The sequence below is a fragment of the Cavia porcellus genome, unplaced genomic scaffold (genome assembly GCF_034190915.1).
Source record: "Cavia porcellus strain 051 isolate PalLab524CR breed Dunkin Hartley unplaced genomic scaffold, mCavPor4.1 scaffold_25, whole genome shotgun sequence".
Classification (NCBI taxonomy): Eukaryota; Metazoa; Chordata; class Mammalia; order Rodentia; family Caviidae; genus Cavia; species Cavia porcellus.
In genome coordinates, this window is record NW_026947508.1 from 40374162 (window position 1) to 40397121 (window position 22960).

Here is a 22960-nt window from a genome sequence, read left to right on the forward strand (position 1 = left end):
CGCTTCCTCCCCGGAGCCCGCAGGGATCGCGTCCTTCCCCCGGGACCAGCAGCCTCTGCGCGCCAAGTGTCCTCTGGAAAGCCAGGTCGGTCTTTCGGGTCCTCCCGGAGCCTGCACCCTTCTAAATTCGTTTGGCACCAGCTAAAGCGGTCCCTCCTTCCGCGTTCAATGCTGGTTCACTATCACCACCACCGCAGCATCTCTTTACTGAGGTTGCTGTGCAGAACACTATCCGCTTCATAACTTATGAAGCGGGCATCATCTCATTTTACCAATGAGAATGATTTGTCTAAGATCTGACCGAGTTGAACGCCTTTCAAGATGCCAGGTGCTTGCAGGACTCTGTTTCTTCTCTGGATTTCTTGACACCTAATTGGAGATCGAGTCAAACTTTTTCTCCACCAAAGAGACACGAGGAATGGTCCTTGACATGTCTTTTTTCAGTAAATTTGTTATTATTTTTATCCATGGAATGGTCTCTTCTTCTTAACCCAAATATCACCATCTTCTTCATTTCTTGAACCAATGTATCTGAACTCATGAGTTCAGGGACAGTAACCTCACCCTTTTTGTGGCTCACTGCTGTTAGCATGAGTGGACCCTCTGTAAGGGTAGCCATTAATCTGCCTTGCATAGAAATCCTTGTCTGGGTCTTACCTGAGCCAGCAAGTGAGCTTCCCACCCTTTTTAGTCCAACTTGCTTTTATGCAGGTGAATCCTGCCCTATTTTAGGAACACTATAGGGGAAGATCACAAGTGTGTTCTCCTGTGTCTGGCTCAGGATTCTTGCACTTGCTGTTTCCTCTGCTTAGATTTGTTCATCTCGGGCTCAGTCCACACATCAGCATCTTAAAAGAATTTTTCAAGATGAACCGCTCCATTCTTTCATAGTCTATTTTTTACTCCATTATGTCTTTATTTTACCCTATTATCTTTATGGTAAGTTATCACTATAAAAATTCTTAGATCCTTTTTTACTTTTAACTCACAGAGGTTATATTCTAGTAGAGTGAGAGATAAGCAGGAAAACAAAGCAGGCCAAGAGAGAGATGTAAGTAAGGGGAGGCTCAAGCAGAGACCTGAAGGAAATGAAGGAATGATCTGTATGGATATGGGGAGCGGAGACAGCAAATGCCAAGGCTCTAGTGCAGAAACATGCTTACCCTGTTTAGGGAATAATGAAGAGATTATTATATCTGGAGGAGTGAGAGGGAAGCCGTTAGAAGTAAGACTAAGTTGGTATGAGGAGGTTGGCTAGATTGCTCAGGACTTTGGAAGCCTTAGTTAAGGACTGCGATTTCTGATCTGTGTGAGATTAGAAATCACTGTAGGTCTTGAGCAGGAGAGTAAGATGTTCTACCTTTAAAAGGATCATCCTTTCTGCTGGTGGAATTTAAGGTATGTAGAGCAAGGATGGAGACTCTCCCAAGGTATGTAATTTGTAAAGACAAATTGTTTATCTAGGACCTTTTCTTTTCTTGCCTTAAAAACTATTTTTTTCTTCTAAAATTTGAAAGGACAAATATATTTAGCAGTGTAACAGAATCTATATTATCAATAACTATTTTAGCCTCTTATCACTACCTAAATTTACATACTTTACATAAGCACTTTCAATGTCGAAACCAATAAAGTCCTCTGGGTTTTAAAAATTAAGTGTATTGGTACAATTTAGATAATGATCACACTGATTATAAGGAATTTTTACCTGTACACAATGTATCTTGGTTTTTCTTTTTTCTTTGGTTCCTTCCTATTGAACAGGACTTTTTTGGTTTTAGCATTGAAGACTCCATGTCCTGAAAGCACTCTCAAATCCTGGCCAAACAAGATGATTGATTATTTGTACTGGGAGGTCACTGATCCAAGAGACTAAAGTTATAAGGATGGACAAGTGGTCAGATTTTGGGCATATTTTAGTGCTTTTGTTTTGTTTTGTTTCTGATACCAGGAATCAAACTCAGGAGCTTGCGCTTAACAGGCAGGTGCTATGCCACTAAGCTATATCCCTGGCCTCTAATATTAAAGTTTCAAAATTTTGCTGAAGTCTGAATATGATAGAATGAAAGGAGTCAAGGATGACTAGCAGAATTTTGGCCTGAGCACCTGGAAGGACAGTCACTATTCAGAGAGCAGCAACAGTGCAGGTAGACTAGATTTTGAGGAAGGATGATAGAAGTTTGGTTTTGGACATGTTTGTGAAAATAGACTGGCAAGGAAGGATGTCAGCCAGGATGTTGGGTAAATCAGACTGTGAAATGTATTCCAGTTGGAGATACAGCATGATTCTTAAGCTCATAAGATCACTGAGGAGTCAATGTAGATAGAATGATAAGGACTGAGCCTTGGGACTTACCAATATTTAGATATCAGGGAAAAGCAGAGGAACCAGTAAAGAAGACTGAAAAGCAGGGGTCAGTGATGTAGGAGAACAGAGGGAAGTGGACCCCAGGAAAAAACTCTGCTAAATAGTGTTTCAAGTTACCCACTAGGGAACTATAAAGACCAGAGTAGTTAAATGGTGCCAAGAAGCTGAACTAAACGTGTGGGGAGACAATTCTGTGGTGGACCAGTTTCTGACAGAAGGAATGGACACACACCATGCCCACAAAATGCCACTGGATGGAGGAACTTCCATTAACTCAGGACCCCTTCACAAACACCACCCCTGGAATGCTTAGTGCTCAGAACCTGGTTACTTCTTTAGAGAACAATGGGTCCTGAGCCTTCTGAAAACTCCCATTGGTGGAGAGATGAGTGAGTTCCCAATTCCAACAGCCATAGACCAGGAACCAAGGATAAACATACATGGATTCCCAGCAGGACCTGAGCATCTTTGGCAGTAAGTGCCCATCTAATTCCCGCCTGTTGCCTTGTGCCTTTGGGCATGAGGACAGATACTCAGGGAAGGTCCTCTGCATTGTTAAGGTGGTAGCTACCTACTTGGAATGCTAAACAGTTAAGAGATAGTCTGCTGTCAGGAGGCTGAGGGTCTCTTGAAGGTAGAGACTGTCCTCTGCCCAGCTCCAGGAGACATACTAGTGAACTGAACTTCTCTGCCCTTACTGAGGCTTCCCAGTGCTATGGATTGGACAGGTTCTAGGTCTGGCTAAACCTAGGCAGTTCATGCTCCCTCTAGACTTGGGCTTATCTATAAAGGGCTACAGTGGCCTCTGAAGCTCCTTGGAGATCCAGTTTTGACTGATGGAAAGAATGTTGTGGCAAGTCTATGAGGAAGGAAAGAAGGAAGGAAGGAAGGAAAGAAGGAAGAAAGGAAGGGAGAGAGAGAGGAAGGGAGGGAACAAGGGAGGGAGAGAGTAGTTCAGTGGAAGGAGTGATCAACAAATGGGTCAAGGAGGACTGAGCAACAGCTCAGACTCTAAGCCAGAGTTGTCAGGCAGCCTGCTTTTTTCTTTCTCACTGCCTTAGTGTGGGTGTCACTGTACTTTGGATTCCTGGGGCTGTGTTCTTTGGTCACGGGCAGCTGCATTATCTTTCTGCACTGGAAGAAGAACATGTGGCGGGAAGCACGTGCCCAGCAGTGGGTTGAGGTGATGAGAGCCGCCAGGTTCACCTACAGCCCGCTGTTATACTGGATCAACAAGCGACGACACTATGGCATGAGTGTTGCCATCAACACGGGCCCTCTCCCTGCTGTTGCCAAGCCTGAGACTGAAGTCCAGAATCCAGATTCTTCATGCAAACTGGATATCCCCGAAAGCAAGAACTACCCTGTCCAACATGACAGCCCCAAGATTGAGGTCCCTGATCCTCTGCAGCCCACTCTGGCGGCACACCAGCAGCCCGTATCTTCTTTCGTGCTGCAGCCCCAGACCAACTCCCCACTTCCATTTCTCATCTTTAAAGAGGCACCTTGTGCACCAACCCTCTGTAGCCTACCTCCCATCCTGAGCCACTCTGTCTCCTACCCTTTGGCCAAGCATCCTGAGAGGAATGTTCACTTCCATTCCCTTCCTACACTGGCCCACGGGGCAAAGAGCTTCAGTGCCAGACCTTTTGCTGCAGAAGTGTAGCCTCCTCTCACTGGGAGGGGAAGCTATCAGGGACAGAATAGAAAAATGGAGCTAACTTCAAGGAGGTGGTGTTGATACAGAGGCCAGAGCCCATCTGGATGTCATTTTGAAAGATTAAAAAAAAAAAAAAAGCCCAAGGTTCTCTTGTGTCTCATTTGCTGTTAGGGCATTGTATTTCCTCTATTTGGCACAGGGAGTAGGGCACTTTGCAAACTAAGTTGCAAGGTCTTATCAGATACAAAGGATGGCTGTGCAGAAACACATTCAACTGGTACTTATAGGACTCCCTATCCCTCCATTCAACATTTAAGGCCAAACAGGTGGGCTAAGCCCTAGCCTAGGTCCCCAAAGACACTGCTGTTCTATAGCACACAGCTATGAAGGTCCACAGTGGCTGTCAATGGCCAAACAAGTCCTGTAATGAGACCTTTAAGCCACAGCACACTAAGGGCTTGAATGGCTGTTATCTATAAGGATTTGTAGGTAGTTGTCTCTGTACATTATTTTTAAGATGCACAAGAATACTGTCACATAGCTATCATAAGCCGCCTCTTACAGATGAGACAGGTTCCAAGGCTGTGTGCTATATAATTTTTATGTTGTAGAGCCAGCTCTCCAATTTGCATCTGTCTGGCATCAAAAGTCCTGATCTCTTCACTGTATCCCATGGTGTTTCTTCCCCCCCCCCTTTTTTTTTTGGTAGGTGCTTGTGCTGCTGAGCTAAATCCCCAGCCCCACTTCCCTAATCTTATGTCATATGAATGCACTTGGTAAGTGCTGTAGTGTGTGTAGGTGTCAGCAACTTGGTCCAGATTGGCTTTGAGGGAGTACAATTATGTGCAGAAATATATCCATTGTTTCCTTTTCTTGGATTCCATGGCCTCCTTGTAAGTTAAGATCTGCTATAAAGGACTATGAATAATCTTTGTACTTGCTGAAAAAAGTCCTAGAGAGACAAAAATAATATTATTTTCCCCCTATTTAAAGATAAGACACTCAGGGGGCTAAGGCAGGAGGATCATTATGAATTTGAGACCAGCCTGGGCTACAAAGTGATCTCAAGGCCAGCCTAAACTGTATAGCACGCCCTGTCTCAACAAGACAAAAAAATTTGGCTGTCACAAAATATACATTTCTCCCTTTTGCTTTGGGAATCAGCAAATCCTCTCTTCATACTCTAAATTCACTCTCTAAACGCCACCAAAATTACTTATACATTACCAAAATAATTTCACTAAAACAAAGTAGGTTTACGTTTCTTAATATGAGAAAACAACATGGTAGACTTCCCTGAGAAGGGCCCCCCAAAGTGTATGTGTATTCCCAGAACCTACTAAACAGAGTTTTTATTTTTTGATGTATATGGAAAAGCCCCAGTCCTGTCATATGGCCCCTCTCTAGCAATCCATTTAAAGACCTTTTCTTGCAAACCTGCTGTTATATTGAACCTCTAACTACAAAACAGGCTTAACTGGAGATCACACTCCTCTCTCAACTACTCATTTCCCACTCTGTAGATATATGAAGACTAAGCCACGTAGCCTTTACTTCTTCAGGCCAAATATTGCATTTTTTGGTTTTGTTTTTAATTTTTGAGACAGCGTTTCACCATTGTAGTTAGGAGGCTGGCCTCAAAATTGCAGAGATCCTCCTGTGTCAGCCTCCCGATTGCTGGGATTACAGGTGTTCACCACCATACCTGGTGGCAAATATTGCGATTTTTAAAAGCAGATTCTTGAACATTACTTTGTGCCCACATCTGTTACTTTCAAAAGGAAAAGAAAAATTAGTGAACAAAGCAAGTTTTCTCCCTTAATAATCAGGGGAATGGGGAAGGCTTTATTCGGACACAGTGAGAGAAAAAAATATATTTATTTAGATAAATTAAAATGGCTGTGTTACTAATATAAAATAAGCAAAGCTTAAATCAAGTCACGGAAACCTTGAATTCACTCTGTAAACAAAACTGAAATTGCTTATACATTACCAAAATAACTTCACTAAAACGAAGTAGATTTACATTTCTTAATATGAGAAAACAACAAGGTAGGTTAGGTTCTTATAACAAATATACGCTCTATAGAGTCTCAGGAATACCCAAAGGTGTTCTGGTTTGAATATGAAAGAAGGTACCACACATCCGGCTGGTGTTGACAAGCAAGCCAATGAGGTGTATAGCAAACAAAAGCTGTCACTAGAAACAACTCAACAGGCTATTAAGAGTATGAGCCCATCACAGTCAAAATCCTCTACTGTGACCAGCAGGACCAGCAAGGGGGGCTGAAGGGCTTATGTCCAGCAACTGCAAAGAAAGAAAACTGCAAGGGAAGGGAAAAGAGCCCCCAACAGGGGAAGGGTGTCCACTCCTCTGATTTGCTGGCCTTCAGACAACACACAGTTATCTTGAAGCGAAGTACTCTTCCTTTGGTTCTTCTTTTTTTTTTTTGGTCTTTTTCCTTTTTATCGGTACCGGGGATCAAACTCACGACTGCCTGCTTGCAAGGCAGGCGCTTGTGCCGCTGAGCTAAATCCCCAGCCCCCGGTTCTTCTCTTTCTACACTGCTGTTTGCCTCTTTTGACTTATGGGGAGCCTCTAAGTAAACAGTATGCTAGACAGTACAAGCCTACAAAACAAAAAGATCAAGCAGTGCTTCAGGAAACCAGAGCAGTAGGACCTGCCAGACTGAAAGGGTAAAAGCATTCACCAAAGCCAGACTCAGCACCACTACTTAATCTTTGTCATACAGCTGAGATGTGACAGGTGAAGCCTGACTACAGCTGACAAGCCACAGGCTAAGTTAGAACAACATAAGAATGAAAATCCCAAATTTAACACTGAGTGTGGGCTTCTGAGGCTTTTGAATCAGTTGTGTCTACTCAACTTTGAACAAAGGAGATCTATATACCTACCTCTGTCCAGGAGCTATGGTCGTTTCTTAGGCAGGATGATTAGGGGGATCACAGGCCTGAGTGCAGCATGGATGCCTATGGAAGACTTGATAGGAATGGGAATGGCATTACACTGGCTCTGGGGTGATGCTAGGAGACAGGCTTGAGGTGGGACTTTAGCAGAGAAACTAAAAACCAAAAACCAAAAGGCCCCAGAAAACGTCCATAAATAGCTATTTGATATAAAAGTACATACCACAAAGAGTTAAAGTGTCCTGAAAGTGTCTGCCTTGAATAAGAACTTGAAACTAAAAAGGACAAGCTACATTACCCTCAAGTATATTTCATATAAATCAGTTTTCAAAAAAATACCTTCCAGGTACAGACATACTTTATGGTACAATATATACAAATATAGCAGTGTAAGTCAATTTATTGCTAGAATTTTATTGGTTGTTACAAAAATCTATAAGGGTGTATATATTAAAAAAGAAAGGAGGACATGGAAGCAGCCAAAAGAGTAAGAGTTATCTTCAAGTTACCTAAAGTGCCAGGCTAATGTTAAACTATAATTTTTCCAAGAAAGTAAAATAGATGAGCAAGGGAAACACTACAGAAAAAATTAAAAAGACAAACATAAGCTATAATGAGATAAGCAGACACATATATGGGAAAACCTGTCTTGCTTCAACTAAATTTTAAGTTTCTAGAAAAAATTAAGGTTATACAAGGATATTCATCAAATTGAATAAAATGTAAAGAAAAAAAGGCATTTTTTTGGAGATGGGGTTTTACTATGTTAAAAAAAAAAAAAAGGTATTTCAATGTTTAAGGGACCTGGACTGCACCCATGGATAACAGAGCAACCTGGACAAAATTAAACGGAAATGGTTTCTACTACAGAAGTCTGTGCCATGAGAGCTTCTCTAGTTTTTCCCTGACTTATCTACTTCAAAGTTCAGTTCTATAAAGTTTTCCTTTTGTGTTGTTCAGATTGCTTCTTGAAACAACACAGAAAGTCTCAACATAAAGTGACATGGAGGTGTTACTCCTCCCAGTTTAGGGGCTTTTTGTGTAAGGTCTACACAAATATTTAAAGGGAAAAATATTGCACTTGCTTGTGTAAGATTTGAAAAAAAACTGTTACCATCATGTGAAGGTTCTTGCTCCAAGCCTGTGTGTCACAGACCTGAAAATTGTAAGGAAACTTGAATATGACTTCACATTTCATTTTATGTTTTTGGTGTTAGTCATTCCACCAAGAAATATATTTAATTCTTTTATAAAATCAGGGTCAAAATCAGAAGTACAACTTTCTTCTAATGCTTTGGGTGATTATCCAAAGTGACCAGGGACTTGAGCCCTGCCATTCAGAAGAGAGATAGCTCTGCAGGATGAAGGCAGCTTCTACTTTTTTGTTGGTTTTTATAAACAGGGTCTCACTATTTAGTCCAGATTGGTTTACTATGGTAATCCTGCTTCAGCCTCCTGAGTGCTGGGATGACAGGAGTGTGCCACCACACCTGGCCCCAGCTGTAGCTTTAAGGTAGACGTGAGTAGCACGGTGGGTAGAAGACAATTTAGCTTGCTTAGGGGTAGGGAGGGAATGTAGCTCCCCACTGGATAACTTTTTATGTTCATAAACCTTGAAGAAGAAAATCAGAGAAGTTCCCAACAACTCTCCTGAGGGTGGGTGGGCACTGTCCCCACAACTCCCAGGTCTTACCCATACACTAAACCCCAAGCCCAGGGAGGCCCGAAGCATTTGAGGGCTGCTGTGAGGAAATGTGAGCACAATTTCAGTGGCTACCCAGATTAAATTAGTGGTTTTTAATAACAAGTCACTGTTCACATCCTATTCAAAATCATTTTTCCTACTTTCCATATAATATGAACAATCTTTCATTTATTTTAAATATTTACAAACAGAAAAGGCTTATCTTTTAAAGAAAAGACATTTTCTGAATCTGTATAAAGTGCAGCTAATTTTAAGGCAAATTCAGATGAAATATAAAAGGTGGCTTATTATATATATATATATTTCAGTTTTAAAAGATAAGGTCTGTTTCCCTCAAAGAAGAGAGAGAAAAAGGGGGTTTTTTCCCTAGCAATTTTAAAATGTAAGATCTTACTAGCTTCAGGAAATCATAAATTTCTGAACATTATAAGTAAAATGTTTTTCTTTTTTTTTTTAAAAAAATAACTTTTTTATAGCTTTTTTTAACAAGTTAAAAGGTGACCATGTGTCTGCAACAGTAGTTTGGAGGACTGGAGAGCTGATGGGTAAGTAAAAGTTGTTGTTAGGTAAGTAGATTTTAGGTTGTAGAGAGTATATATCTATTTCTAAAATATGCCTGATACATTTAGATACCTAAAGCTACTCTTAGCTCTAGGAACGAGTATCTTCCATCTCCATTGGAATCAAATGCTCTCAAATTCTCTGGTTCTGGTACAGCAGAACCTAGGGAGTTCCAGATTTCCTGGTAGGTCAGCTTCCCATCCACATCCTGGCCAGTCTTGTGGAATAAATCTTGAAGATCTGTCAAAAAGGAATCACAAAAGATGTATATGTCCATATATACAGCTAAATTTAGTTAAAAGTAGCCTCTAGGGAATTTAAAGAACTAGAAGAAAAGCTGCTTTGCAGATTTTGCTTACAAAGGCAACATTGAGGATCTTACTAAATTAGAAAGATTGATTTTTGGTCCTTTAAGAATGAGAAGAATACTGTATCACATTATCCCTGGCAAATAGAATAAGTGCCAGACAATCATGGAAGAAATTAATGGATTGATTTTCTGTGTCTAGGGCCTTCCACTAAATTTTTCCAGATTTTATTCAATGCTGCAGGGGTGGAAGGAATGCACAGACTTATTTGTAAGAGCTAGCCTATAAGAGTGACTATGGCATATTGTGAGACAGCTTATTGGATGGCTGAGTAGAAACCGGAGGAGCTGGGTGTGGTGGCACACACCTATAATCCTAGCCCTGGGGAGGCTGAGGCAGGAGGATCACTATGAGTTCAAGGCCAGCCTGAATTGCATAGGGAAACCCTGTCTCAAAAGAAAAAAAAAAAAAAAGAAACAAACAAACAAACAGGAGGAATGGCTTGGAAGTCCATAAAGCACTAATGATTCCTAAGACTCATGGTTTTCTGACTTTTAATAGCAAAACCAAAGTTCAAAAAGGAAAGTTGCTGAAGGTCACATAACTCTTACATAAGTAGATATACACTAGAGTACAAATTTTCTAATTTAACCTCCTCTGGTCCTCTTTCTAGTACGTGACATTGTCACTCTGAATCCAGAAATTAAGCAGACCAAAGAGCAGTGATTCAAGTCTAAGATAAGATACCATTTCATCTTCAAAAAATACTGCTGAGGATATAGACAAAGTGTATTGATTCTTCTACTGGTGATGAGAATGTAAATGGGGTAGCTACTTTTGGCAGATACCTTGGCAGTGCCTCAAAAAGTTAAGAGATATGATATAACCCAACAATTTTATTGCTATGTATATACACAAAGGAAATGAAAACATAAAAACCAGAACACTAATATTCACAGAAAGCATCGCTCCTGATAGCCTCAAACTGGAAACAACTCAAATATTCAACTGAGAAATGGATGAATAAAATGTGGTATGTCGAAGCAATGGAATATTATTCACCCACTGAATAGGTCATGAAAACATTATGCCAAAAGAAGCATACTCAAGTTCACATACTGTATGATTTATTTATATGAAACATCCCCAAAAGACAAATCTATAGGCGTAGTGGTTGCCAGGAGGTAGGAGCAGAACGAATTGAGGAGTGATTATTTATTTATTTTTTTTTGTTTGTTTGTTTTTTTTTTTTGTCTTTTTCCTTTTTATTGGTACCAGGGATCGAACTCATGACTGCCTGCTTGCTAGGGAGGCACTTATGCCGCTGAGCTAAACCCCCAGCCCCAGGAGTGATTATTTAATGGGTACAGAGTTTTGTTGTGGGGTGATGAAAATGTGGAATTAGTTACTGGTGATGGGGTTAGGTCACTCACAACTATGTAAGTAAACTAAAAAAATCACTCAATTATGCATTTTGAAAGGCTGATATGGTATATGAGTTATATTCCAATTTTTAAAAAAGCACAGAGCTGTATTTTCTCTCACTGTATATGATTTAAAAAATTTGGTAGATAAGGAAGAGCACATTATTACCAGTTGGTCTATGTCATCTTTGTATTCCTAAGGCATTATTTCATTCAACAGGACTAGAGAATTTTTACTAAGTCTATAACATTTAAAAGGAACTTCATTTTAGCTTCATAATCAAATAGGAGATTTAGTATCTAATACTGAAGAAGATCAATGAGGCTTACGTTTCTTAAAAAAACTCTTCCTAAATTATTCCTTTTTCATTTATTCGAGATTCAACAGGCTTCACACTTTTTGGTATTCAGGAAGAATAAAAATGGCTTGAAGGGAGGAAAAGCAGTTCCAGTCCAATAAGTTCTTATAAACACCTTCTGAACAGGGCTCACTTCAGTTAAAGGCCCAGCAATGCAGCTAGTAAAGTCTCAAAAGCTCTATGAAAGCCAGAAAAGCAGGTGGAGATGCTTCTTTCCAATGCCTGGTTACCAAGTGGTTAATATTTTTTTGGGGGGGCATGAGTTTATATAATACTTGGTTAGCAGTATTAAAATAAAAATGATTGCTGCTTTAGGTCATTGCAAAAGTGCCTGAGATTTGAAGTATAAATGTTTAGACTGCTATTTCTTAATCTAACAGTCATTTTCCCATGTATTTTCAACTGTTCTGGATATAATAATGTAAAGTGGGAAGACGCAACTTGCTTTTGAACACAATACCCTCCCCTACCCAGAGGATAGAAAGGAAAAAACCTGGGATAGAGAAAGAAGTAATCACATTTAGATGTTGATATAAATCTTGTATATTTTATGTTTAAACTATTAATTGTAGTCTGTTGGTAACTCATTCGCTCATTTAACAAATATTCATGTATACCAGGCACTGTACAAGAGTTTGGGAGTGATCAGGGCACAAACCTTACCCATGGAAGTTAAATTTTTTATCTTCCCAGGATTACAACAGAGTGACAAGTGCAAACAGGGGTAAAAACAAACTACCAGCACACAGTAGCAGCCTACTCCAGTCCTGGGAGGTCATATTTCGTGCTAAAATGGAATCTAGGCTAAAGTGAAGAACCAGAGAAAGGTAGGTAGACAGGGGTGGTGATTTTTTTCTAGGCAGTTAGCAAATGGAAAATCAGGAGGTCTCAACATTGCAATGACTAGATGACACTGTTGCAAACAGGGCAAACATATTTTTCTGTGAATCATGTCCTTCCTACTAATGTTTATTTTGCTGATTTTCAGCAAAGGACCCTCTCATTTTTGGACTGGAAAAACTGTCAATTTTTGTTTTATTTTTCTAATATCATAATATTGTATTTGCCTTTATGCCTTCTACACTAGACTATAATATCCTCGAGGAAAGAATTTGAGACTTATACTGTATTGTTGTAGTTTTGCATGTGGCCCCTAATGAGCACTGAATGAAGGCCCTAAAGAACAATAATAGATCTGAAACACTGGCTCAGAGTGCAAGCTTTTGTGATAGTGTCACAATGAATTGTGCTCAACCAATTATTTGCTACTTGGACTTAGGTATTTTCCTATCAGTAAAATGGGTATAATACATGAATACTTATATTCACAGGATGGTTAACAGGATATGATGTATATCAATCATCCAATGGAAATATTCAATAAATGTTAGATACAATCTTTCTATAAGTTAAAAAACATTAGTTTGAACATTCCCACCTTTTTCCTACATTATACAAATTTACCTTCAATACTAGAAATTCCTGGTAGGGAGATGGGTCTTAGTTGGGCAGCTTTCTCAAATTGATCTCCAAGAAATTGTGAAAGTTTTGGCAATGATGATGGCTTGGATGTGAAACTCTGAACTTGCTCTGTAAGAAACACATACACTTTTAGTATAATCAAATCTAACACCAAATTAAGCTAGTATTAAAGGCTACCTTCTAGGGCAATTGCATATGTGCTTAATTTAAGAGAAACAGTTGAGAACTAAATAGCATAGTTACTATATAAAGTTAAAGGCTTGGATATATATATATATATATATATATATATATATATACACATACATACATACATATATACTTGTGGTTAAGTGAAAATGAATCAGTAGTTTGAAAAGACAATTTCATTAGAGTATGTTGTATAAGTTTAGCATCCCTAATTAAAACATCTGAAATCCGAAATGCTCCAAAATCTGAACTTTTTGAGCATCTGAACTTTTTTAAATAGCTGGGGATATAGCTTGACAGCATAAGCACTTGCCTGGCAAGCATGAGGTCATGAAGTTCGATCCCCAGTTCCAAAATACAAACCAAGAAAAAAAAATGACATAAATAGAAAATTTCACACATAACCTCATGTATGTGATGGGTTGTAATCAAAATGAAGGTACATTATATACTAAATAAAATTATCATCAGGCTATGTATATAAGCATAAAACATAAATCAATTTCATGTTTAGACCCAAGTACCATCCCTAAGACACCTCATTATGTACATGGATATATTTCAAAATCAGATATATTCCAAAATCTAAAAAAAAAATCTGAAATCTCATATACTTTCTATTCCAGATATTTTGGATTAGGAATACTCAAGCTGTAGTATAAGTTAATACTGTATACATTTAGATGGTAATAGTTTAAACTGCTAAGTGGCAACATAATGCTTGGATATTAAAGATCTTTGACATCCTGCAAGATCTGCAGTAAGTCTGGCCTGGGGTAATGTGCTACCAGACAAGCTGAGGCTAAAACAGTGTAAGACTATGAAGCATTGTGTTAGAACACTATGGTTCTTTTTCCTACCGAGGAGAATTCAAGGTAGCTGTACTGTTTTTCTAAAGCTGAAAAATACTTCTAGGTGGAGGTGTCAAGGTCAAGATAGTTCAATGTCTTTGTTATATCCTCACAAGGCTTAAGTCAGTCTACCGTAATGTATGTGCTAACATTGATTAGTTATATCCCTTACCTAGAGCCAAGTATCCTTCCATCCCAATAAATCCATCATTATATGTTAATCATTTTTAGGAAAACTAATATTTATTTTTAAGTAAATTTTATGCACTTACAGAAGTGAAAAGACTCCCACAAACAACATTTAGAACTAGTTTAATATACACTGTAATAGTAACATTTGTGCTTATAATTGGATGCAGACAGCATGGAGAAGTCTATTTCCAGCTAAACATTACCCATTCTTCCCTTAATAGACTACAGTACAAATCATGTACAAAATGGGCTTTTTCTAAATGAAAGCAAAGTGCGTCAGCTTCATCTCAGTGCACTCAGGCATCATTCCCTTGGTTCGATCAGTGCTGCTGGAATACCTTCCCCGCTCCCTCCCTGTGCGGGAGGCAAGCTGCCCAAGCCTGCGTGAAATATTCAGAAGCCAGCCCAGTGCTTACCTTCGTCTGCAGTCTCGGGAGGCCTGTTGCTCTCAGGTTTGTTTGTGAGAGCACTGATCAGCTGAAGCTTCTCTCGTAGCTTGGATACCTGAGAATTTGAACTATCTTCTTTCTGCTTAAAACAAAGATCAAAGAAGGTTTAAGGTAAAGAAAGACTTCACCTCAATCTTCACTGTGTTCCTAGCGCCTATTTAGCATATAGTGCTTGATCCTCAGGAGGTTTCTTCTAAAGGTGATGAAGGAATGAATTAGCAAATACTAGAGGTACCTTTGGTGCACTGTTGATTAGTGTCTAGTTGGATCCTAAAGGGAACTTATACTCCAGATGATCTGATTCACTGTGAACATTTGACTGATGGGAGAGGCACGTGCAGGTCAGCAGTAAAGGAAATACATCCTCCCTCAGGCGTCTGTGAGATACTCATTTCCTAAATGAGGAAGATACTGTTTTCTAGGAGCTATTTCACACTAACTAAATAACTGTCCTGTATTTCTCATATCACCTTGTGACCAGATTCCCTAAAGCAGAGCTGTATGCTTGTATCACCTGAAGAAAAAAACCAGCAGAACCCAAACAAATCACAAGTATATGCCCAATCTTCCCTGTCCCCTATGATGATTCAGCTGATGTAGCAAGTTATCATTAACATGAATAAGTAGTGATATTTCTAATTCAAAGTCTTAACTTCCTAATATCTTTGAAAAAAATTTCCCTCCTGTCTTAGTCCCAATATGAATCAGAGTGGCACATAAAAATACATTTAATTATAAAAAGGGAGGCATCTTGTTTTTCTGAAGCTAGTTTCTCACTGAGCTCACACTACTGTGACAAGCCCCAATCCTGTATTTATTAGAACAAGAACTCATCTCACATTTCTTTTAGTTCAGTATGTGTTTACTTGTCTCTCTTTTATCTTTACTTCTACCCTAATAGCGACTGTATAGTAGGTCAATTAGTCTCTGTAGGAAGCTCTAATAAGGAGATATGCAATCTTGATCAAAATACCATTAGCATACCTCACAGATCTAGAGAAAACATTCCTAAAATGCATATAGAACCATAAGAAACCCAAAACAGCAAAGGCAATTCTGGGTAACAAAGGCAAGGCAGAAGACATTACAATCGCTGACTTAAAGCATGATACTGGCAAAAAAACAGACCTGAGGATCAATGGAATAGAAGAGAAGATACAAACACAACTACAAACACACTCAACCACCTTATCCTTGACAAAGGGGTCAAACATGTTCACTGGAAGAAAGACAGCTTCTTTAATAACTGGTGTTAGAAAAATTGGCTTTCTGTATGCTGAGGACTTTAACTAGACCCATGCTTATTATGCACTAAAGTCAACGTAGATCAAATGTTGAAACAGTAACTAAATATACTAGAAAACAAAGTAGATAGAAAATCCTTGAGGATCAAGGGTAGTTTATGAACAAAAACCAAACTGCACGGGAAGTATTTCAAAGAATCAACAACTTGGATCCCATTGTATTAAAAATTTTTTGTACATCAAAAGAAATCACCAACAGGGCTGGAGATTTAGCTCTGTGGCACAAGTACCTGCCTGGAAAGGGTTCAGTCTCCAGTACTAAAAACGAAAACAAAAACAACAACAAAAAGAAATCACCAACAGAGCAAAAAGAAAACCTATGGATTGGGAAAAGATTTTTACCAACTGTCTCTCAGACAAAGGATTTCTATTCAGAATGTATACAGTACTGAAAAAAATCAGGGCCCCCAAATTCAAAGACCCAATCCAAAAATGGGCATCTGAGATGAATATACAATTCTTGGATGAAGAAATACAAATGGCAAATAAATACATGAAAAAATGTTCAACATCATTGGTCATTTCAGAAATGCCAATTAAAACAACATTGAGGGGCTGGGGATTTAGCACAGTGGCATAAGCGCCTGCCTTGCAAGCAGGCAGTCGTGAGTTCGATCCCTGGTACCGATAAAAAGGAAAAGACAAAACAACAACAACAACAACAACATTGAGATACCATCTTACTCCTAAAAGGATGGCCAACATCAAGAAATTAATAAAAATGCTGGAGGGGCTGTGGGGAAAAAAGAATTTGTCTCCACAGTTGGTGGGAGTGCAGACTGGTACAACCTCTGTGGAAATCAGTATGGAGATTCCTCAAAAAACTAGGATTGGAGGTTCCACTTGACCCGTCTATTCTCCCTCTGGATATTTTCCCAACAGAACAGAAAACATCATACTACAGTGATATATATATATATGCATCCATATTTATAGCTGCATAATTTGTAATAGATCTTGGAAACAACCCAAATGCCCATCAACTGAAGAATGGATAAAGATGTGGTATTTTTATACAATAGAGTATTACTCTGCCAAAGAAGGATAAACTCGAGGATTTTATTGGTAAATGGATACAACTAGAGATCATACTCATCAGTGAAATAAATCAGACTTGCATGTGTAAACACTGTATTGTTTCCTTTGTGTAAGAAACTGAAAGCATAAGTAAGATCCAAAAGTTACAATGGATTTAATGAAATGGGAAAAAAAACTGCTGAAAGAGAAAGAACAACTGGGATGGGGAAAAAAGAAAGAAAGGAAGGGAAAAGGAAAAAAAATATATAAACACAAGATAACAAAGGTAACTGTACCACTAACTCTTAGTTCATGAAAAGAACAGTTAGTGCTCATAATGTTTGATCAACTTTGCAGCTTGTATCTGGTAATCTGAGCAACTATTTTGAAGATATCAATATGTAATACAGTAACCACTGTTAAATTCCTATTATTTTGTTTTGAAATCCTATCTTGCTAATTTTTGTTGTTGTTGCTGTGGTTTTTTTTTCTTTTTGACTTTCTCTTTAAAACAAAACAACAAAACAACAAAAACATAAGATTTGAAAGTAAAGCCCAAAAAATATGTACACTGGTATTACGTTCTGATATTTACTGTTAAAATGTGAACTACTGGTAAAGTAACCTCTTTTTCTAATACTATCCATTTGTTACTTTTTTGTGCCCAACACTTATTTCTTGTCATTCTCTAAGTGATGTTTAAAATATTTGAAGTAGTTAGAAAACTCAAAAGTCCACCTTATGATACACTGAAACCTTAAATATACGTGACTTTATCAAGTCAATATAAAGTTGCTAAAGATGAAAAAAATAAAGATAGAAAGCACTATATCAACAGCTGCCTGTTCTTGGTTCTAGTTGAAGTTCATTTTCTCTGAATCTCATATTCTTTGAATTTCTCAAATGCAGATTGTCTGATTATTATTACATAACATTTTAGTCGTGCAGTCACAATCTTCCTGGCTACTCCTTTACTTTAGGCCTGAACTTAAAATATTAGATGGTACTCCAGTCAGAGAATGCTTTCCTTCCTGGTATAGCAAAGCATATCGCAATTTGCTTATTTTACATTGACAGTATGTCTGGGTAGATATGCAGTAAACGGAACTGGCTAAAGTTTAAATGGACTGGGAATGTACTGACACTACAATATAAACACAGGAAATGATTTTAAGGTTGAGCATTATTTTTAGATTATCTATGCATGTGTCCTATGATTAGTACAGACACTATCTTAGTTTTTAAGTCATTTTCTGAAGGAAGCTTTCTTGACTTCTGTTAACCCTTCCTACTTCTGTTAATACATCATATTCTATGCTTTTCTTTTGTAGCACTTATCAGACTTATGACTGATAAGCTGATTTTTATTTCTGGTTAAGCCACCTGTTATTTATCTTTATGGTCTGGGATTTTATGATATCAGTTCTGATAGTTATTTGATCCAAAGATTCTTGTTTGGGAGTGGCAGCCCATCACCTATCTTAGAGAGCAAAAAGAATAAGAAAAAAGATTAAAGACAATGATTAAAAGTTGATTTGACATCTAGCACATTAAAACAAGCTGGTCAAGGTTATTTTTGAGACAGGGTCTCAGTATGGAATTCAGGCTGGCTTTGAACTCACTATGTAGCCCAGGAAGACCTTCAGCTTACAATGATCCTCCTGCCTCCGCCTTAGGAAAGCTGTCACAGGTGTGCGCTACCACACTTGGCTAGTCAAGCTTACTTAGAGGGTCTCAGATCATGGTCAGCAGAAATGGGAGATACGCGGTAGAATGCAGAGAATTGGGAGAATGGGAAGAAAGAGGGAGGAAGATCAAAGAGATTGAAAACAGAAACTGGTGCCTCTAGTTGTTTCACAATTTTGAAATACAAAAGGTGATAAAACTTTATCCAGATCCAGGGAGGGCATGATGATGTTGCAAATAACAGTAGGACACATGGATTTTATTACCAGTTTTTTCCCTGGAGAAAAATAAAACAGGGAAGACAAGGGTCAGTAAGGGGAGTTTGCCTCAAAAACTTTCAAGGTACAATATTTATCAAATCATTCAAGGTTCCTAGTCCCTACTTAGCTTAGCTGAGTTCCAAAGCCCTTTTATAAATAGGACACCTTTAAACTTTGCAACTTTGTAATAAATTACACACCCCTATAAAGTGGAAGGGGAAATGGGGGGAGCATAGGTCTTCCTACTCTGCCCTTCAAAATCCTGTCAATTTGCTCCTCTGCGGCAGAAGCATTTCAAACATTCTTGCCATGTACCTGAGTTTGATTCTCCTTTTGGGCTTGCTTCCAGCCTTGTTGGTTATCTGAATTTATAGTACAATTTCCTATATTTGGTTTCTATTTTATTTTAATACATGTCTACATCTTCGTGTATGAAATCTTTAAATTAAGGTCTGCAATTGTTAAAAATAATCTACAGGGATCTCACTGTAATGTATATATGAAAGGTAACTTTAAAAAATTCTATCCATAAGAACATAAAAACCAGTAAACCGTAGGATTGGTCACTTATTAAAATCAGTTAGTTAAATGATGGGTTGGACTCAATGACTTTGTAAGTTAATCTGGTGTGACCTGATCTGGGTTAAATGTTTTCTTGACGTTAGGTCAAAGAGCTCCCCCTAACCTGTGGTAGAAATAGGATAAATCTGAAAGCTAAGTTTAGGCTTAAAGAAATGGCAAAAGATTATTTGTAATAGTCATTGTCATCACTCCCTTCTAATACTTTCCCTTCTAATACATTTAAACTTCTAATACTTTGAAAAGAAAAATATTAAGATGCACTTTTGAAAATATGTACCACAGCCTCCCACCAAATGGGCCACTGCAGCATAACAAACCATTCATCTCTGCCAACCACGTAGGGTGAGGCTTCGGCAACCACTAAGTATCTCCCTTTCCAAAGTGGAACAGCACTGCCTATGCTATTCATATCACAGAACTAGTGTAAACATTAAAGGAGACACTGATTAAACATAATACAAATGTGTAGCCTCTCAAATTTGCCAGAAGACTGTTCTCAAAAGATGGTGAAATGTCACCTAGGTAGAGACAAAACACAGTTCAACACGGATTATGTCACCAAAAAATCTGAAAAGCTTACCATGCTAGAGGTCAGGTTTGCTCTCTTTTCTATCTTGGTCAGAGCAATCGTGTCACTTTCTATCAGGTTTACTCTTTGGGTAACATTATTGAGTGTTGCATTCATTCCCTCGAGTTTAAGATCATTTTGTCTCTGGTACACCATTAGGGCACTATTTACTTCTTCTAAAGAGTTATGAAGGTACAGGATATCCTAGAGTGGAAATAAAGCAAGTTGCACAATCCAGCTAAAGACATATGTTAGGCAAACAGGCTAATGACACTGATCAACCATTACTGTGTTAAGTTACTAAAGCAAACTTCTTTTCCTAGTTGTGAATATCAATTGTCTCTCTCTGCCTTGTCCCTCACACTCCAAATTGTTCCCAGTTTACTCCCTCTGGAGTTGTTTGATCCCAGACAGATAGGAAAGGAAAGAGGGAAGAGACTACCTACATGATTCTCCCTGGTCTGAAAAAAGTGAGGAGTTTGGGAATTGATTACCCAATGTTTTCCTCACTTGTTTGCAGGAAAGCCTGTTGGCTTATTAACAGAAAGTCCCATTAACCTAATTTGTCAGAACAAAACTACCTTAGGAACAATACCAATTACTGAATTGGTTCATGTAACAAAACTATAACAAGTAGTGCATTATTTAGTACAAGCTTCAATTATTTTTATTGACGTCCTCTGGTACTGATTGCTACTTAAAAAGGAATGATGACTATAGGGCTTAAAGGGCATTAAACTCAGGATGGAAATTCTTCTTAGTGGAGATTTCCTTTATTTTCTTTAAGGTGATTTTGAATCCAGTATCCTTTTTTCTCCTCTCTTGCCTTTCATCTTTAGACTTTAGAGAATCCCAGTTTTTAAGGATATGTTTCCTAACATTCTTAGAATTACTGTGGTTCAAAATAGCCATTGCTCTGGAATAATCTGCTACCTATCTCTCTTTGACTTAACAAGATTGCTATTTTTCATAGAGTTTCAGGATAATCTGGCCATTCTGACTTTTAAGATAGGAAAAGGAATTTACTCCACTGACACACACACAGGAAAAAGCAGAGGGTCAAGGAAGAGACAGGGTGGCTTTTTGGATCCCCAAGATATCTACACACATTTATCTGTGCTAAGCTCTCTGGCAAGCAAAGAGATAGATGAGCCCATGCTGAGGCATCACAGCATTAAGCCCATACTCCTCAGGCTTCCTCCATAGCCCACTATAGTAGACAAAAAGTACCTGTTTCAAATTTTCACTGTGGGTTTTATTGTCAAGTTCTAAAGTAGCTGAAGGTGGTGGAATGATCTGGTTACTTCTGTTGGTCTCCTTCAAGAAGTGCTGATTCTGTTAAAATGGATGGAGGTTAGTGCAGGGAGCAAGTTATTACTAGGTCTACTGAACCAACTAGGGTGGCTGTTGAACATTCTAGCCTCTCCAGGGTACATTCACAGGTTTTAATTACAAGCACCCTATGAATCTATAGTGTGGTCAGTCTAGTGTGAGGCCCTGGGGGCACCACAACCTTTTGGGGATGCTCAGCGTGAAGGATGGATAGGATCAGTAATGCCCAGATTATTCCGGGGGATTGAGAACTTTCTAGTCTGCTTTTGATAATGGAAATAAACTGAACAAAACATTTTTTCTGTCCCCTATCTGTACTCCCAGAGAAACTGAAGAATCACTAGAATGTTCCCCTGACCAACTCAGTCTGAATCTGGGAGGGTGCCATCATTTTTATTGGTCCAACAGGGTTTCAACATCACAAAAGCAACCAATCATACAACCACTGGCATCAGACATGAAACACAACCAATGATCATGCATATTATAGTGTTTCCCTTATAACTCATGCCAAGATTTATGTTGGAGGGTTACCGTCCTTTCCCATTCCCTCCACACTAGACTCTCTTTGTAGAGATAAGGTGTGTTATGCTTATACTGTATATATTTTTCCACATTAGTGGGAAAAACTGCCTGTCTTAATCCTTTACTGTTTATAACTATAACTTAGTATAAAGTATGTCAGTTTTTGGATTATTATTGGTAGTCATGGAAGTTCAAAAGAGGTAGATTAATTACAATAGAATACAATTGGTTAAAACAAATTGTTTTTCTTGCAATATGAAATCCTAGACATTGAGCAAAGCTGTTTTATAATACATAAAAGCAACATTAAAGAGAAAGGAAGAAAAACTCAAGATTCTAGACAAACGAATTTTTCAATTGGGAAGAGGCATTTCAGAAAATGGTTCATTTGGCCAGGGATTTAGTTCAGTGGCATAAGTGCCTGCCTGGCAAGCCCAAGGTTGTAAGTTTGATTCCCAGTATAAAAAAACAAAAAAGAAAATTGTTCATTATTTGAGAATATACATAAGATGAAAGAATTGCTGAGCCATAGGTTCTTTATTACTGTGGGTCAAGGAGTTACACTATGGCAGATGGAACCAGAAGCCAGATGTCTGGACACTTAGATCAATGCTTTTCCTCTGGGTAGGCCGCCACTAAATAACAGGAATACTGGTTCTAAAGAAAATGAAAACTCCTCCATCCTGGAGTTCTCTTAAAAAGCTCAGTTATCCTTGGTACAGACTTCCTAGTTTAAACTAATAACTCTGAATGAAAGAACATGGGCAGTTCTAGAAATTAATCAACGGGCTAGGGAACTTTTGTGTGCTTTGAATAGTACTGATTTCATGTACATGTAACTTGTCTTCCCAGAAAGACAGCAAGGGATGTGTTGTCACTTTTTATTCTATATAAAACTTCCATGAAGCTGTTATCCATTGATTAAGGTCTCTGAATGGCTATGGACAGTTAACATCTAGAGTAACGTTAGGAGACCTAGAGATATTTAAAAACAATTCCTAGCCACTGCAAGTTTTTGCTTCTGTCTTAGCTATCTGTCACTGCATAACAAATTATCTCCAAACTTTAAGATTTAAAACAACAATTTTTTCGCATGATTCTGCTGGTTGAATGTGCTCAGCTGGGTGGAGTGCTTCTCCTATTCCATGTGGTATGGGCTGAGATCACACATATGCTTGCATTCTACTAAGATACTGCTGGAGCTGGAACA

The 22960-nt window shown here is 38.5% G+C and overlaps 2 protein-coding genes across 3 annotated transcripts in view; one reads left to right on the plus strand and one right to left on the minus strand.

The window, feature by feature from the left end:
- The first annotated feature begins 395 nt into the window (after positions 1–395).
- On the plus strand, positions 396–4526 carry Tex38 (testis expressed 38). Its single transcript, XM_013144205.3, has 2 exons — positions 396–2842; positions 3430–4526. Exons 1-2 carry the CDS (start codon positions 2809–2811, stop codon positions 4032–4034), a joined length of 639 nt encoding a protein of 212 aa, XP_012999659.2. The 5' UTR covers positions 396–2808; the 3' UTR covers positions 4035–4526.
- Positions 4527–7350: 2824 nt separating this feature from the next.
- Positions 7351–22960, minus strand: part of Efcab14 (EF-hand calcium binding domain 14) — a 39007-nt gene continuing 23397 nt past the window's right edge. The window contains exons 6-10 of one of the 2 annotated variants that reach the window (XM_013144216.3): positions 21124–21228; positions 19906–20097; positions 14444–14555; positions 12778–12903; positions 7351–9462 (exon numbers count right to left, since the gene is read on the minus strand). In XM_013144216.3, the coding sequence (XP_012999670.1) occupies positions 9287–9462; positions 12778–12903; positions 14444–14555; positions 19906–20097; positions 21124–21228 (711 nt within the window). In that variant the 3' untranslated portion in view covers positions 7351–9286. Of the gene's footprint in view, positions 9463–12777; positions 12904–14443; positions 14559–19905; positions 20098–21123; positions 21229–22960 lie in introns of both variants that reach the window. The other variant, XM_013144214.3, reaches the window with a different exon arrangement.